The sequence below is a fragment of the Orcinus orca genome, chromosome 3 (genome assembly GCF_937001465.1).
Source record: "Orcinus orca chromosome 3, mOrcOrc1.1, whole genome shotgun sequence".
NCBI classification, from domain to species: domain Eukaryota; kingdom Metazoa; phylum Chordata; class Mammalia; order Artiodactyla; family Delphinidae; genus Orcinus; species Orcinus orca.
The window spans coordinates 126,190,723-126,207,096 of record NC_064561.1 but is presented as its reverse complement, the minus strand read 5'-3'; the positions used below and the strand labels follow the sequence as shown (position 1 = coordinate 126,207,096).

At 35.6% G+C, this 16,374-nt stretch overlaps 1 protein-coding gene across 3 annotated transcripts in view; it reads left to right on the top strand.

Annotated features, from left to right (window-relative positions):
• The window catches only part of HMGCR (3-hydroxy-3-methylglutaryl-CoA reductase), a 53,228-nt gene that overhangs the window by 34,746 nt on the left and 2,108 nt on the right, over positions 1 to 16,374 (top strand). For all 3 annotated transcript variants that reach the window (XM_033430035.2, XM_033430036.2, XM_004270816.4), the window contains exons 2-18: positions 2,809 to 2,996; positions 3,422 to 3,533; positions 3,813 to 3,900; positions 5,230 to 5,314; positions 6,212 to 6,317; positions 9,343 to 9,449; positions 9,554 to 9,670; positions 10,103 to 10,251; positions 10,370 to 10,617; positions 10,727 to 10,905; positions 11,937 to 12,131; positions 12,468 to 12,626; positions 12,768 to 12,925; positions 13,656 to 13,761; positions 15,395 to 15,565; positions 15,866 to 16,006; positions 16,092 to 16,250. In XM_033430035.2, the coding sequence (XP_033285926.1) occupies positions 2,832 to 2,996; positions 3,422 to 3,533; positions 3,813 to 3,900; positions 5,230 to 5,314; positions 6,212 to 6,317; positions 9,343 to 9,449; positions 9,554 to 9,670; positions 10,103 to 10,251; positions 10,370 to 10,617; positions 10,727 to 10,905; positions 11,937 to 12,131; positions 12,468 to 12,626; positions 12,768 to 12,925; positions 13,656 to 13,761; positions 15,395 to 15,565; positions 15,866 to 16,006; positions 16,092 to 16,250 (2,445 nt within the window). In that variant the 5' untranslated portion in view covers positions 2,809 to 2,831. The remainder of the gene's footprint in view (positions 1 to 2,808; positions 2,997 to 3,421; positions 3,534 to 3,812; positions 3,901 to 5,229; positions 5,315 to 6,211; positions 6,318 to 9,342; positions 9,450 to 9,553; positions 9,671 to 10,102; positions 10,252 to 10,369; positions 10,618 to 10,726; positions 10,906 to 11,936; positions 12,132 to 12,467; positions 12,627 to 12,767; positions 12,926 to 13,655; positions 13,762 to 15,394; positions 15,566 to 15,865; positions 16,007 to 16,091; positions 16,251 to 16,374) is intronic.

Below are 16,374 nucleotides of genomic sequence, written 5' to 3'. Positions count from 1 at the left end.
TTCTGCAATTGGCCATAGTAGGTGGTTTTTGTAGCATATTGAATTAGAGTTTGGGGATTCAATTTAATTTAAATTATCCATTCTTTTGAATAATCTGTGAAATGTTTGCAGCATACTTCAGTCTGAATAAGCAAGGCATACATTGCCTAACTTGATTTTTTAAACTAAAATTTATTTTTATTGCAGCATGGCCTAAATACTGTACTTTGAATTGGCATGAGCTGTCTATTGCCTGCTAGTGCCACTTGCAACTGCTGATGAAGTTGGAAGATTGGATTCCATGGCATTTAAATGATTTGCAAAAACACAGGGAAATCGAGAGGGTGCTAGTGGGAAATGTGCAATTATAGTTACTTTTGACACACCTTTGTACATTTGGTTACTCATTTTGTATTTCCAAATAGGTGAGGTTCTCTGTGTTTGGAGATGGTTTATGAGATCATGTCACGGTATCACGTGTAAATCTTTTCCGGAATGTTGCAAAGATGACTTTACACCTAGGAAAGAAATGTTCCAGTATTGACAATGCTACCATGAAGCTTTTGAGGGAAAACATAATGTCCCTAATATATAATTATAGATTAATAATGCTAAACCTATTTGTGATCAAATTGGGGTGCCTTCTTGATAGCAGCTCAGATTTTAATTCAACTGAATTAACTTTTTAATAGTGAAGAATACATTTTCTTGTTAAGGGAATATTCTAAATTGAGAGGGCTTGCGGGGAGAGAGTGTTAGAAACTTTGACCTAGTTTCAAAATGTGTTTTTAGTTAATTCATCTTCTGCAACACTGATGCTAGTTGATCCTTTAGACTAGTTTATAGAGTTTTGGTTTTTTGTTTTTAAATATAAGGAAGTTATGTGATAGAAGGCTGTCATGAAAATCTAGGCTCTTATGAGGCTTTTAGTTGAAATGAAGTAGAGTTCAAATCTAAGATATGATTAATATTCTCCAATACTTTAAGTCCAAGTCCCTGCTAATTTAATAGAAAGTATGTTTGTTATTGTTCATTTTCCAGGATAGTATAGGAAATGTATAGCCTCTCTTCCCAACCCCATCCTCCCTTAATATGTTCTCTGAATGCAGAGAACTGGGGGGCTTGAAGTGGGGGAGTTATATCCATATCTTTAAAAAAGTCATCTTTAGGTCTGTTTCGAGATGTGTCAATAAAATGCATGCTACTGTAGCTTAAGAATTTATTTTTAATTAGCAGGTATTTGTTGAGCAACTGCTATGTATGAATGCAATGTGCTGGAGGATGAAATGAGCAATAGGCCTCAGGGAGGAAGGTTGAAAAAGCCTGAATAAACACAGGCAGATGCATGCCACATTTATACATTCCAGTGACCCGCCCGCCTTTTAAAATTGAGACCCACAATAAGAAATACATGTTATGTCGGAAGCCAGTACAAACACTAATATGTATAATTTCATGAAACGTAATGTTTCAAAAAATAATATCTACCCATACCACATGCCTTACCCACAGCTTTTTTCTCTTTTTCCTTTTATTTTAAAATATTTGTTCTGACTCATAAACTTGATTTCATGATCTCATCGATCCAGTGAAGGGTTGTGACCTGTGGTTTGGAAACCAGGTATCTATTTGGTGGCCTGGTGTGGCTGAAATGTAGAGAATAGAGAACATTGAGTGATGCAGTGAGAGGTGACGCTTAGTAATTGCTTTGGTTTGTAAAAGCCATCTCTTATTTTCTTTTCCCTAACACTTTAAATAGATTAATGCTTTATTTTTCTTAATTTGGTTCCTTTTTATTTTCTTTCTTCAATAAATGAATCACTTTCTTAATTATTACCATAAATGTGAGATTCATTTGAATTCTTGATAGTCTGTCAATCAGTGGCCTTAAAATTAAATCTTAATTGATTTTTATGGGTAGTTAATATGCTTTATCATAAGCATTAATTTTAGTGTAAGAAGGCTTGCAAGTTCCTATATTAGAGATTAATAACTATACTAGATTTTTTTTTAAACCAGAATACCAAAATTATTATTACTGTTATTTAGCCGGCAAACATGGAAAAGTTTTGCCATGGTAGTCATTAGGTCAAAATAACCCATATTCTGTTGGGAATTTTTCAATGCTGTAGATGTCTACTTTGGCCAGCCATCCTCTTATTCAAGTACTGTTCCAGCATTTTTATTAAATGCTGTTAAAGTTTGGGAAAAGACCTCTGGTGACAGCAACATTGGGAAGTTTATTAAACATTTTGCTAGTGACATATGCCATGTGTTTTATGGAATGGAAAAGTCTAATGGACTCCTGCCCTTGAAGAGCTTTATAAACTAAGATAATGATTTACAGGAGGACACTGAACAAGTAGATTGTTTGGTATTTATCTTTTGCATAACTAGAATGTATAGAATGAAGAGGGTGCTTATATGCATTTTGTGTCAGGGTAATCAAATGTGAATGGTTGTTTCTCACTTTTGTTTTGTGCTTTATTGCTCTCCTCCTTGCCTCAGATAATAATCGGGCTGAGGTGTTATTTGGTTTGATCTTAAATGCTCTAATTCATACAACTGGTAAGAAAAAGCTGCTTTTAAGTTGTTTGTTAGTGAATAATAGAGGATTTAAGTGTTGTGAGTAAAGAAGTAATAACAGTCCTCTTATTTTAATTTTGTAATTATTTTCCAGAATTATAAGGAATACTGTCAAATAGTTTTATTCTTAATATACAAGACGCTGCATACAAATCAGGGTTTACAATGCACTTTTCCTTAAAATGTTTTCCTAAGAATACAGTGAGCTGTATACTAAGTGTTCATACTTGATATTCCTTCCAGGATCCAAGGATTCTTCAGCTACAATGTTGTCAAGACTCTTCCGAATGCATGGCCTCTTTGTGGCTTCCCATCCCTGGGAAGTCATAGTGGGGACAGTGACACTGACCATCTGTATGATGTCCATGAACATGTTTACTGGTAACGATAAGATCTGTGGTTGGAATTATGAATGTCCAAAGTTTGAAGAGGTTTGTGAGATTAATCTGATTATTGACTAAATACATTTTGAATTTCTAAAGAGTGTCTCCTTTTAGAGACCACATAATCAAAAAAACTTATGAGTAGAATTTTTATTTCAGTATTCATAACTTCCATTTACTTATATAGTATGGAAATGCACTGGAAATACTTCTCTTTTGCTTTTGGTATACAAATGAGTGTAATTGACTTTACTTGAGAAATATAGCTTTCATAAGTGACTAACAGTGAAAAATGATCGGCTTAAACATTAGATTGTTTAAAAATTAGGAGTAAATTTTTGATTTGCATTGTAATATTTTATTTGACTTGTGCCTAAATTTATACTATCATGATGGTATGTAAACTAATGATGCATGCAAAATAAAAATTCTTATTTTTGATTTGGATTTTTCTTTTCTATCTCTCCCAATAGGATGTCTTGAGCAGTGACATCATAATTCTGACAATAACACGATGCATAGCAATCCTGTATATTTACTTCCAGTTCCAGAATTTACGCCAACTTGGATCAAAATATATTTTGGGTAATAATTTTATATATTAACCTTTTTGTGTGCTATCAAATTTTTGATTTACTGTGGAAATTTACCTGTTTGTTTAAATCATGTGTGTGGAAATGTGTGTGCTGCATGTATTCAATACTTTTATTTCTTTTTATTCAAGTTAGACGTTCTGCTATTTGAGACTTTAATAATCTGGAGAAAATAGTATTATTTCTCTCAGAATATCGTATGGGACTGTTTGTTATTGTGTGTGTAAAAAAGGCTGAAGTTTTTTCAGTTTGCTGAATTTTGTCATTTTAGGTATTGCTGGACTCTTCACAATTTTCTCAAGTTTTGTATTCAGTACAGTTGTCATTCATTTTTTAGATAAAGAATTGACAGGCTTGAAGTAAGTATTTAAGCATAAATATACTTTCTTTTAAAATATATTGTTAAGAACTGTTCTTCTCTATGATATAAAGCATTATAGTATGTAAATTATCAAAAGTTTATAGAAAATATGGGAAAATTTTTCATGTAATCATTTAGCTAATTTTAATACCTGTTAATGTTTTAGTATATATCCTGTCCCACTTTTTTATACTTAAAGAAAACTTCTGAGATCATACTGTATATACTGCTTTATAACTTTTATGCTTTATAATAGTTTATCAACATCTTTGCATGTCCTTAATGCTAAACTAAATTATTTGTAATAGCTGTCTAGTATTCCCCTATCCTCTAGGTTGGATTGTTAGGTTATTTAATTTCCCCCATTAATAACAACACTGTGATAAATGTCTTTGTAGCTAAATTTTTGTTTGTATTCATAGTCATTTTCTTAGGATACATTCCTAGTAGTGAAACAGTGGCTGTGTAGGTTTTTAGGGCTTTTAAGTGCTGTTATCGCCAATTTGGTCTCTAGAAAGGTTGTTCAGTTTATTCTTCTATAGATAGTAATTAATGAAAAAAGAATTGCATACAGTATACAGGTTTCCCCTGCTATCTGAAAGTACACCTTTCCTATGAAACCTTTTGTAAGTGACGAAGCAGTTGCCTTGGGACACATCTTTGAAGGGATGCACACAATAAATCAAGGTAAAGCACCGTGTTTACAGACACAGTTCAAAGCTATGGCAGCTCGGTGCTGAGATGCTAAGTGTAGTTCCCAGGCAGTGCCGTTCTCTCTGTCTGCTCCAGGTACCCACTGCCTCTGTAACGGTTCCCTGCAAAACAAACACTGAATGCTATTTTCTCTTTTCACCTTTTTTTGTCAAAGTGAAAACCTTGTTTGGATTTCTTTTGGTTAGCAAAAATGGTTACTATGTAGGTCTTTCATAAAAGAGAAGTGGCGTAAAGCAAACTTTCGAAAAGTGGGGGACACCTGTATTCCTCTTTTTCCCCCATGGTGATTCACAAGGACACATTTTTTTTTTAACTAAGGATGATATTTTGCTATAGAATTATCAGAAGGTGTTTCTGTATAAATATATTTACATTTTTAACATTAAAAATATTCTTAAATATTTTGAGTGACTAATATATTTAGCTTTGAGGATGTCAAAGGAATATAGGTTATACCTTTTGTTCTGCAAAGAGGTAACACATGCCAGAGCTCATACAAGGCATGGGACGAGGGGTGGGGGGGAGTTTTGTTTTAGGAAGGGACTTTTCGGTAATATTTTTTCTTTTGTTAAATAATACCTGATCATCTTGTTTTCTTTTTTTCTTCCCCCAGTGAAGCTTTGCCCTTCTTCCTACTGCTGATTGACCTTTCCAGAGCAAGTGCACTAGCAAAGTTTGCCCTCAGTTCCAACTCACAGGTATTATTTATAAGACATGAATGTTAGTAGTATCCTTTTTTTCAGATTGTTTACATTAATAGGAAAGATTAATAGAGTTTCTTCACAGTTCAAGATTCAGGAATTGCCTGCAATTTTGTCAAGTCCTAAGACTGGTCTTCCTAGGAGCCCTAGGAACTGTCCCATTTATCTGACAACTCAGTTGTAATTCCACAGCTTCTAGAATTTGGAATCTTCCCTATTTTCCTTTTTGAAGTTTTCAGAACGTAAGGTATTATGTCTTTTGGATAAATTGGAGTATCTACCTAGTGAAACATACCAGAGAACAGACAGGATCTAATGGAAGAATCTCAGGGTAGATTGATTTCTAAACCCCGTGAATTAACACTAGCATTATTTCCCATCTAAAGTTTTATCTTGGTGTTCATTAGTCACTTTAAAGAACGTAACATTTTTAATAACGCTGAGTAACAGTATAAAATATCGTGTACTTCTGCCTTGATTATGTATTTGATGAATATTTATGATCATTTGAGCATTTTGACAAGGATATTTAGGTTTCATAATACTAATATGATCTCAGAAAATTTGCAACTAAGAACTTCTGTCAGTGGTAGCCAAAGTATAAAATGTAGGATTTATGTGGGATTTAAATGGCAGGATTAATGCACCACTTCAAAGGACTCTTCCTAAGAAATATCTCGTTCAGTGGACGGGGAAAGCAGGGCAGTGTACATATTCTTCTTTCTTTAGTCCTCTGTATTATCCTTTGTATCTGGAATGCCTGTTAGTCTTAGCATATTGCGTATTTTATTCTTAATATAGTAAATTAGGTTTAGTAGAAGCCCTTGGATGCGCTAACATTTTTAAAAGTTACTTTGTACCTTACCCTCATGATATGTTTGGTCTGTGTTTTAGGATGAAGTAAGGGAAAACATTGCTCGTGGGATGGCAATTTTAGGTCCCACATTCACCCTTGATGCTCTTGTAGAATGTCTTGTGATTGGAGTTGGTACCATGTCAGGTTTGTAAACAGTTTTTAATATATTTTAAAATGAGTTTGTAGAAGAGAAAAAGGAATATATTAAATTGTATCAATTACTCTTAAATTCTGACTTTTAAAAGTCTGACATTACTCTTAAAATTTTTTAATTGTATGAATATGTGGGTATATCTGATCTGACCTTATGTCTGCTTTAGCAAAAACTTAGTAGGTTACCGATTTCTTTTTTTTTTTACATTAATTAATTAATTATTTTAAATATTTGGCGGCATTAGGTCTTTGTTGCTGTGGGCGGGCTTTCTCTAGTTGCATTGAGCGGGGGCTACTCTTTGTTGCAGTGCGCGGGCTTCTAATTGCAGTGGTTTCTCTTGTTGCGGAGCAGGGCTCTAGGCACGCGGGCTTCAGTAGTTGTGGCATGTGGACTCAGTAGTTGTGGCTCGCGGGCTCTAGAGCACAGGCTCCGTAGTTGTGGTGCACGGTCTTAGTTGCTCTGCAGCGTGTGGGATCTTCCCGGACCAGGGCTTGAACCCATGTCCCCTGCGTTGGCAGGTGGATTCTCAACCGCTGCACCACCAGGGAAGTCCCCTGATTTATTTTCACTCTTACTATCTCATCATCTTTTCCTGTGCTCTACTTTTTTGATGACTTTAAGGTGTTTTTATTTGCTTTTTGTTTGGTTTTTAACCAAGATTGTATTCTAGGCTCATTTAGAAAGCATCTTCCAGCCTCCGCTGTTGTCTGGACTAAATTAATGACTTGGTTCCTTGTATTTTAATTGTCATGTAGGAGACAGTGCAAAAGTCAGGAGGTGGACAGATCTAAGTTGGGTCCACCTAACTGAGTGGTTAGGAAGATTTAATCAGACAGTATGCAGTACATCTTAGCACTTAGCCAGCACTGACCTCAACACATGTTTCTTCATCCTTAATTGGATAGTAGAGAATTAGATATTAAATATCAAACACAGGACTCCATTATATAGGACAAAAATTATGGCCTCATATGGAAATTTGCCAGAATGAATATATCATGCTGTTGTCAAGGTTTCGTAATCAACTAAGACTAGATTTTCTGGCTTTCTCATGAGGGTCACACTTAGTTAACTACTATTCTAGTGTATTTCCTGGTGCCTTAGTGCCCTCAATAAGGGGTTTCATTCTTTCAGAAGTGTATTATCTAACTTTTAAGAGAGTAGTTAGTTGCTATTATTAGTTGAGGTCTGTTCACTAGGTAGTATGTTAAATATATATAATGTTTCTGCTAACTTTCTGAGGGTAAATTTATTATTTATTCAGTTATTTTACCTGTCATTCAACGTTTATTTAGCAAAGATTTTTTAAAATTATTTTTTTAAATGTACATTTCTTAAAATTTATTTTTTGGGTATAGTTTTGAGTATTGACAAAGATGTAGTCATGTAACTGCCACCACAGTGAAGAAAAAATGTTTTTGATCAGGTGAAAATATACCTATGTGATTTTATACAAGCCGAACAGTATGTAAGAAGATGAGAGGATTAGCTAGGAACTGGTAGTGGGCTTTGAAACTGATGTGGAAAGCAGTGGAGACTGATGTGGAAAGTAGGGTGATGAGTTTGGTCATAAGTCAGAGCAGTGGACAAAGGAAGTGATTAGATTTGATATTGGAAAACCCAGCTAGGAGGCATTTACAGCCATACAGAAATGGTAAAATTAGGGATTTGGCTTAGGGTAGAATAAAAGGACAGATTTAACACATACTAACTAGGAAAGTAAACCTTTGGAAAGCCAGTAAAAAAATTTTAAAAAGTCTTTACTTCTTGGAACTTGTAGATTGGTGCTTCCTCCTTGTAGTAAAAAAGTGGCACAAAGAGGCTGCGCCACTGGGACAGAGTAAGGAAGAATGCCTGAAGAACCTATGACGACAGTAGTTACTGTTGTACAAAGGGAAAGAGTAGGTAGCCAGGTGGTAAAAAGCAATGGTCAATATGGGTTTGATAGTCTCAAGTTTGAAAAGATTACATTTGGCTACTTTTTAAATATAGGTTGTTCATAATGCTTTTGTCATTGTAATTTTGTATTCTCTTGAATTTCTGCATTTGAGGGTAATAGCTATAGAATTTTTAGAAAATACAATGTATGCTTTTTTTCTATTATTTAGTCAAATGATCTATTACGATTCAGAAAATAAAATACAACATTGAGGGTTTTTTTGTATTACTCTAGTTAGCAGTCTTTATGGGAGAAGGGAATCAGTTTTTATATGTATTTCAAAACATTTTTATATTGAATGTGAATAACATCAGAAATACGTTTTATATTTTATATTCAAGTTTATTTGTAAAGAGAGGGAGTAGGATTTGGTAATCTAATCTTTCCCCAGCTCTGTTCCCTTCTATTTGAGAAGATTACCAAGTGATACTGCAAGCATTTTGTAATGGAACATTTGTTAACTTTGGATCTTGGGTTGCCTTTTTGCATTATATCATTTTTCAAACAGATCAATGAAATGAACCAAAATTGTAAGAACATCAGTAGACACCACAGAGGTTATATTGAAAACAGAGCTGAGTAGTACATATAAAATACTTATTATGATACTATATCAGGAATGGTATAACTGGCAGTGTGTTTTTTACAAAAAGTCCTTGGTCCACAGGTGAATTGCTTTTGTGGTGATGAGTGGGATTGGATCAGTAGTATAATGGGGTGGGAGGAGTTTGCTCCATTAGAGTTGACTGTCCTTGATATCCTGTCTCAAAACAGAGTACACCATTTGATCAAAGGGGATGATCAGACGGATATTAAACGCTGCCGTGCCTGGCATTGTGACGTTGGGGACATGGGAGAAGCCAAGGTCGCTGCCCTCGAGGAAGTTATCCTCTGTGTGCTCAGGCTTCACAGCACCTCTGAGTTTCTAATTCTTTTTCCAGTAGATGACGAAGAGCTTAATATACTAATACTTCCACGTATTTGTCTACCTATAGGAAGAGTCCTTGTGATGTATGCAGCATCAGAAATACACATACTGCTTTACTAGCTGATGCATTTAATTTTTCTCTAACCAGGGGTGCGTCAACTTGAAATTATGTGCTGCTTTGGCTGCATGTCAGTTCTCGCCAACTACTTCGTGTTCATGACTTTCTTCCCAGCGTGTGTGTCCTTGGTTTTAGAGGTAAGAGCAGTTCTTACTTATATTAGTAGAAGAGTAATATTTTTCATATTAGTTCACCTAAAGAATATTAGCACCTTCTAACGTAGTGCTCACTTACTTTGTAGCTTTCTCGGGAAAGCCGCGAGGGTCGTCCAATTTGGCAGCTCAGCCATTTTGCCCGAGTTTTAGAAGAAGAAGAAAATAAACCAAATCCTGTTACTCAGAGGGTTAAGATGATTATGGTAATTATACAGTTTTATTCTTCTTTCATTATTTTTAGTTCCAGTATCATATTCTGCTTTTCAATTTTTTTTCCTTCTTGTTGTCTTTGTGCAATTTTTGGCTCTTTCACTGATGTTCCTCTTCCCTTTTTTTTTTCTTTTTCTATCATTTTTTCTCATTTCTTTGAGGCCCCTGGTTTTCTCTCTGCCCTAAATAGATTTTTCAAGTTCTTCCACTTTATCTCTCTTAGAAAATCTGTTCTTTTTTTGGGAATGTTTTCAGCCGTTCAATGGGGCCATTGCTTTAGTCAGTCACATAGCAAGCCTGGGTCTTTCTTTTCATGGTAAGGGAGGCCATGGGAGGATGGTAGTGTTTAATTATCCAGTTGCACAGGATGAGTTTAGGTTCCATTGATATGCAGAGGATACATGATTTTTACATTTTTATTTCAGTCTCTAGGCTTAGTTCTTGTTCACGCTCACAGTCGCTGGATAGCCGATCCTTCTCCAGCAGACAATTCTAAGGTTTCTTTAGGATTGGATGAAAATGTGTCGAAGAGAATTGAACCAAGTGTTTCCCTATGGCAGTTTTATCTCTCTAAGTAAGTTCCCTGAGCCCTACTTCGTTGTCTATGAATCATAGCACTCTATGCTACTGAGAATTTAGGTGTGCCTTTTGTATTTGAGTAATAACATTTTAATTTGCTTTCTTTTATTCAGAATGATCAGCATGGATATTGAACAAGTTATTACCCTAAGTTTAGCTCTCCTTCTGGCTGTCAAGTATATCTTCTTTGAACAAGCAGAGACAGAATCTACACTCTCGTTAAAAAACCCTATCACATCTCCTGTAGTGACCCAAAAGAAAGTTGCAGATGATTGTTGTAGACGTGACCCTATACTGGTCAGAAATGACCAGAAATTCCATGCAGTGGAGGAGGAGGCCAGGATAAACAGAGAAAGAAAAGGTGATTTCTTATTCTCTTCATTTTCCATTCTTCCACTGTTGATTTGTCAAGAAGTCGAGTCATTTTTAAAAGTTCAGTGTTGTGAGATTTCTTTTGATCTCTTGAACAGTTGAGGTTATAAAACCCTTAGTGGCAGAAACTGACACCTCAAACAGAGCTACATTTGTGGTTGGTAACTCCTCCTTACTCAATACTTCACTGGAACTAGAGACACAGGAACCTGAAATTGAACTTCCCATGGAGCCACGGCCTAATGAAGAATGTCTGCAGATACTTGGGAATGCAGAGGTGAGAAAATAAAACAAACTCAAGCTGGTATCTTTCTTAAGAAAAGGAGCTTTTTTATTAAAGGAAGGAAGGAAGTTATAGCTACTGAGTACCTAAGTTCTGGGCACACTGTTGCATGGTTTACAGGTACTGGTCTTATTTATTTATTCCCTACAACCTTGTAAGATAGGTGGAATTTTCTCCATTTTTCAGATGAGAAAATGTAAGCTCCAGGAGGGTTAATTAAGTATGTCCCAAAGTAAAACATCTAGGAAATGGTAAAGCTAGGATCAAGAGTCCAAGATTTACTGACTCAAGTGTCACAGTGCTCTTTCTACTTTATTACTGTTTATTAAAGAGATGAGCAACTGCTGTATTCTCATATGTGTTAAGGCCTAGGAAAGTTTTCACACAGAAATGAACTTCAGAGAAAGAAGAAAGGTTTTGGGGGCTTTTTGTTTGGTTTGGTTTTTTAAAGTAAGCTTGATGCTCCTGAGGAGGCTTATTTTCTTTCTGATGTTTGAACAGGATGTCCTGCCTACAGTCTGCTCATGAGTTAGCGTGACTATTGTGTTCTATCCGTATCTGCTTACTCTGGTTCATTCCTAATTTATGTGCATATGAGTGAGAACAGATTGTGTTTTTCTTCATCAGTTTCCTTTCCCTCATTCTTATTAACATGTGTACCAGTATCTCAACTGTCATGCTGTATTACAAAACTTATAGGGTGGGTGTCAGCATCTTAATTGGAAATTTTTTTTCTATGAACATCACTTGAACAATTTAGTGTTTTTGGTTTAACATTTGTTTAGTTTTCACATTTTTATAAAGAATTTGTCTTTATTTTGATGTTCTTATTTCTACTTAAATCATCTCCTTCTTTAGAACTTCAAATTCCTTTGGGTTCTTAAAGTACTTGTGTTTTAGTTCTATGGAGAGCACTGTTTGTATTAAATGGTCTATTTATTATGAAGAGTATGAAGTATGGTTCTTCAAGTCTTTTTTCATTTCCCTCTATCCAACCCCCTTCTATTTTTTCCCCATTTCTTTAGAAAGGTGCAAAATTCCTTAGTGATGCTGAGATCATCCAATTAGTCAATGCTAAGCATATCCCAGCTTACAAATTGGAAACTCTGATGGAAACCTATGAACGAGGTGTATCTATTCGTCGACAGTTACTTTCCAGAAAACTTCCAGAGCCTTCTTCTCTCCAGTATCTGCCCTACAGGGACTATAACTACTCCTTGGTATGTTATTTTCTTGATTTGAGCAGCTTTGCTTTGTAGCTTTAGTTTTTCAGTCTTTTTCTTGACTTGTCTTTTATACATACAGAGTTTTATAAAACATCTTCCTTTTTAACTCATTTTACTGTAATTTTGTATTCTGCTTATGATATAGGTCATCAAAATTAAAAAATATTTTTCCTGTTTTTATTTATAGTCATTACTCAAGACTTTTAAAGAGTAAATAAAAAACTTGGTTGAAAAATACACTAAAGCATTAAGTTTGAAGAAAGTTATTAATGACAAGGGCTGGGTATTTGCTATATAGATTTTCACTTGGTGCCTGACTTTACCTTTTAGGTGATGGGAGCTTGCTGTGAGAATGTTATCGGTTATATGCCCATCCCTGTTGGAGTGGCAGGACCTCTGTGCCTGGATGAAAAAGAATTTCAGGTTCCAATGGCAACAACAGAAGGTTGTCTTGTGGCCAGTACTAATAGAGGCTGCAGAGCAATAGGTGTAAGTTGGCATTTATATATTTGCCTGTTTTAAGATACACTCTAGGCAGTGAGAAGAAATTTGGGGACAATCAAGCACACCTTTTGGGACAAGCAGAACTGTTTTCAGGATTAACATGCTTTTGTAACATACTCTTCATAGCTTGGTGGAGGTGCCAGCAGCCGAATCCTTGCAGACGGGATCACTCGTGGCCCAGTGGTGCGTTTTCCCCGTGCTTGTGACTCTGCAGAAGTGAAGGCCTGGCTCGAGACACCTGAAGGGTTCACAGTGATAAAGGAGGCATTCGACAGCACCAGCAGGTGTGTGTGGGGGGCTTATATGTGCATTTATGTTTATTTCAGAACCAGTGCCATCTTCTAGGATGGCTAAACATAACTGTTAACGTATTGACTGCCTAAGGTGATGTAATAAAATATCAACTTTCAATCCATTCTTTCAAAATAAGTAATATTAATGCTTGGTTGGGATGGGGGGAGCAGAATGTTGATACAAATGAATATCTCCATAAAGGTTAATTAGAAAGAAATAGCGTGAGCTTGCAAGTTTGTGTGTTGGTTTTATAAGGCTCACTTTGATTAGGCTATTACTTTGCCCTACAAGAGTTTTGACCAAAACTTGCCCTAGGGCAGAATTGCCTGAGAAAAAGATTTTCCAAGCAGGATAGAGGTAAATATTAGTATAGCAGATATACTTTGAATACAAAAAATTAAATTTATAAAGAAGTATAATCAATACAAATGATAACCCCACTATAGTTCAAGCTTATATGCTTGCTTTCATTTGAACTTTTAAAGTTTATTTATGATGACATGACTTTCTGCAGCCCTTCCTTCTTGCAGCATGTAAGAAGAATGAGACAGAGTTGAAGTAGTATTCTAATATAATGTTTAATTAAAGAAGGTACATTTAATATGTAGTCTCCATGAGTTTTCTCTTATGTGTAAAATGAACCAACTAAGGTAGACTTTAAGATAACTTCCATTTCCTTAAAAAAGTAAAAAATAAAGTCTTTGCTTCTTTTATTTACAGATTTGCACGTCTACAGAAACTTCAGATGAGTGTTGCTGGACGCAACCTTTACATCCGTTTCCAGTCGAAGTCAGGTGATGCCATGGGGATGAACATGATTTCAAAGGTGAGCATGGATGGACTATATGAGAACTTGCAGGAGTGACTGTCCCTGGAGGGGGGGAACAGACTTGCTCTTTACTTTATTCCCTCTATTCCCTCCTGTACTTTTGAATTTTGTACCATGTACACATACTACTTACTCAAAGAGTTAACTGATTGAAAGATTTTTATTGAAAGGTAAATATTGGATTCATGTAACTCATGTTATATAAAGCAGGCATTTGTTGATTGGTGGTGTTTGTATTTGATATATTTAGACTTAACATTGTACATGTTCTGGGTCTACTCAGAAGGGCTGGGAGGAATCTGGGGATTTGTTCTTCAAAACTTTCTTAAACCTGAAAGCTGACCTCTTCTAGAGGCTTCAAGACATATTTAAGAAGCCAAGTTCATGTGTGTATAGTTCCTTTAATTATCTCCTTAGAAGATTGTGTATAGCTTAAATTTTATTCTACTGATATTTGTTGTTTATCAGATAGAAATGTAAAATGTTAAAGTCAATTAGCTAGGCTAATTGTGCTTTACCTGTTATAAGGACTATTCAGAAAGAGAGTATAGTGACTAAATACATACGCTTTAAAATTTTCCAATAAATAGTATAGCAGTTCCTGAAAAAAATAAAAATAGAATTACAAGCAGGATCTCAAAAAGACGTTCGTATAGCCATGTTCATAGCAGCATTCACAATAGCCAAAAGCTAGAAGCAGCCCAAGTGTCCATCAGCAGATGAATGGATAAATAAAGTGTGGTATGTACATACAGTGGAATGTTATTCAACCCTAAAAAGAAAGGAAATTCTGACACATGCTAAATATGGATGAGCCTTGAGGTTCACTTACTAAGTGAAATAGTCTGGTCACAGAAAGACAAATACTGTATGATTCCCACTTAAGAGTTCCCTAGATTAGTTAAATTCATAGGGACTGAAAGAAGGGTGGTTACCAGGGGCTAAGTGGAATGAGGAGTTTAATGGGTATAGAGTTTCAGTTTTGCAAGACAAAGAGTTCTGGAGATTGCTTACACACAATGTGAATGTACTTAACACTACTGAACTATACACTTGAAAATAGTTAAGATGGTGAATTCTATGTTTTGTGTATTTTACCACAATTAAAAAAAAAACACTTAAATTGCCAATAAGTATGTTTTGTGTTTTTGAAGTGTGAGTTAATTGAATTAATTTAACTTAATTGGAAGTCATTGGAAGGCTTGTTTACATTTTATATAAATCCTAATGACTTTCCGTTAACAACAAGATTTACTTTAATGTCTGACTTCTCTTTACAGGCTCGGTAACTTGGGCCTTTGGGTAACAATTTAATAACTAGAAGAGGGAATTTATTACATGTTGATGGTGGATTGAGTACTCACTCCCCAGTGACATGAATACAGTATTATATTCTCAATGAGTTTTTTTTAATATTCTCATTATATTCTCATCATCCTATTCATCAATGACTATAAAGAACTCCATTTTCATATCTAAAAACGTATTAGGAAAAGATTATTATAGTTCTTATATTTAGAAGTGTTAGTATTATTAGATACAAATAAAGCCTCTGATTTATAAATAACTGTTCTAATACAGTTTTTGCTGTTGCTGTTTGTTTGTTTGTTTGTTTGTTTCTGGCTAATAGGGTACAGAGAAAGCACTTTCAAAGCTTCATGAGTATTTCCCTGAAATGCAGATTCTGGCAGTTAGTGGTAACTACTGTACTGACAAGAAACCTGCTGCTATAAATTGGATAGAGGGAAGAGGAAAGTCTGTTGTTTGTGAAGCTGTAATTCCAGCCAAGGTTGTCAGAGAAGTGAGTGATTGGATGACTTTTATTTTGTTAATCTTTCATTGGATTACAAAATTGGGAAAAGTAATATTAAGGGTTAAGTAAACTTGAATATACGGGTGTGTTTTATCTTATCTCACCCATCTGCCTGTGGGTGGCATTCACGGAACAGACCTTACTGATAATCTTCTTATTGAGGATGGGGCTTACATGGGGCCACATCTACACTCCCTTGTTTTCTGGAGGTACAGAAAGTAGATCTGGGTAACCCACTCCTGAATCTTCTGGGGGAAGATGTAAGATGTGCACCACTCTGTTTTCTAGGTATTAAAGACTACTACAGAGGCTATGATTGAGGTCAACATTAATAAAAATCTGGTGGGCTCTGCCATGGCTGGGAGCATCGGTGGCTTCAATGCCCACGCAGCAAACATTGTAACTGCCATCTACATTGCCTGTGGACAGGTGAGGGCGCCAGCCTCCACCTTTCTTGTCTTGCGTTGTTCTAAGTGAGATAAGTTTTATCTTTTTTCCTTTCTGTTTTTTTAAGGATGCAGCACAGAATGTTGGTAGTTCAAACTGTATTACTTTAATAGAAGCAAGTGGTCCCACAAATGAAGACTTGTATATCAGCTGCACCATGCCATCTATAGAAATAGGGACTGTGGGTGGTGGGACTAACCTGCTCCCTCAGCAAGCATGTCTGCAGGTAAGACACATGGGGCACAGGCTCCAGTGACCTCAAGCCCAGTTCCGACTCGTTGGGATTCTTTGTGTTTCTACCTGATACCACATATCGCTCCCCTCTCTATTTTAGCCGGTCTTTTCATTCG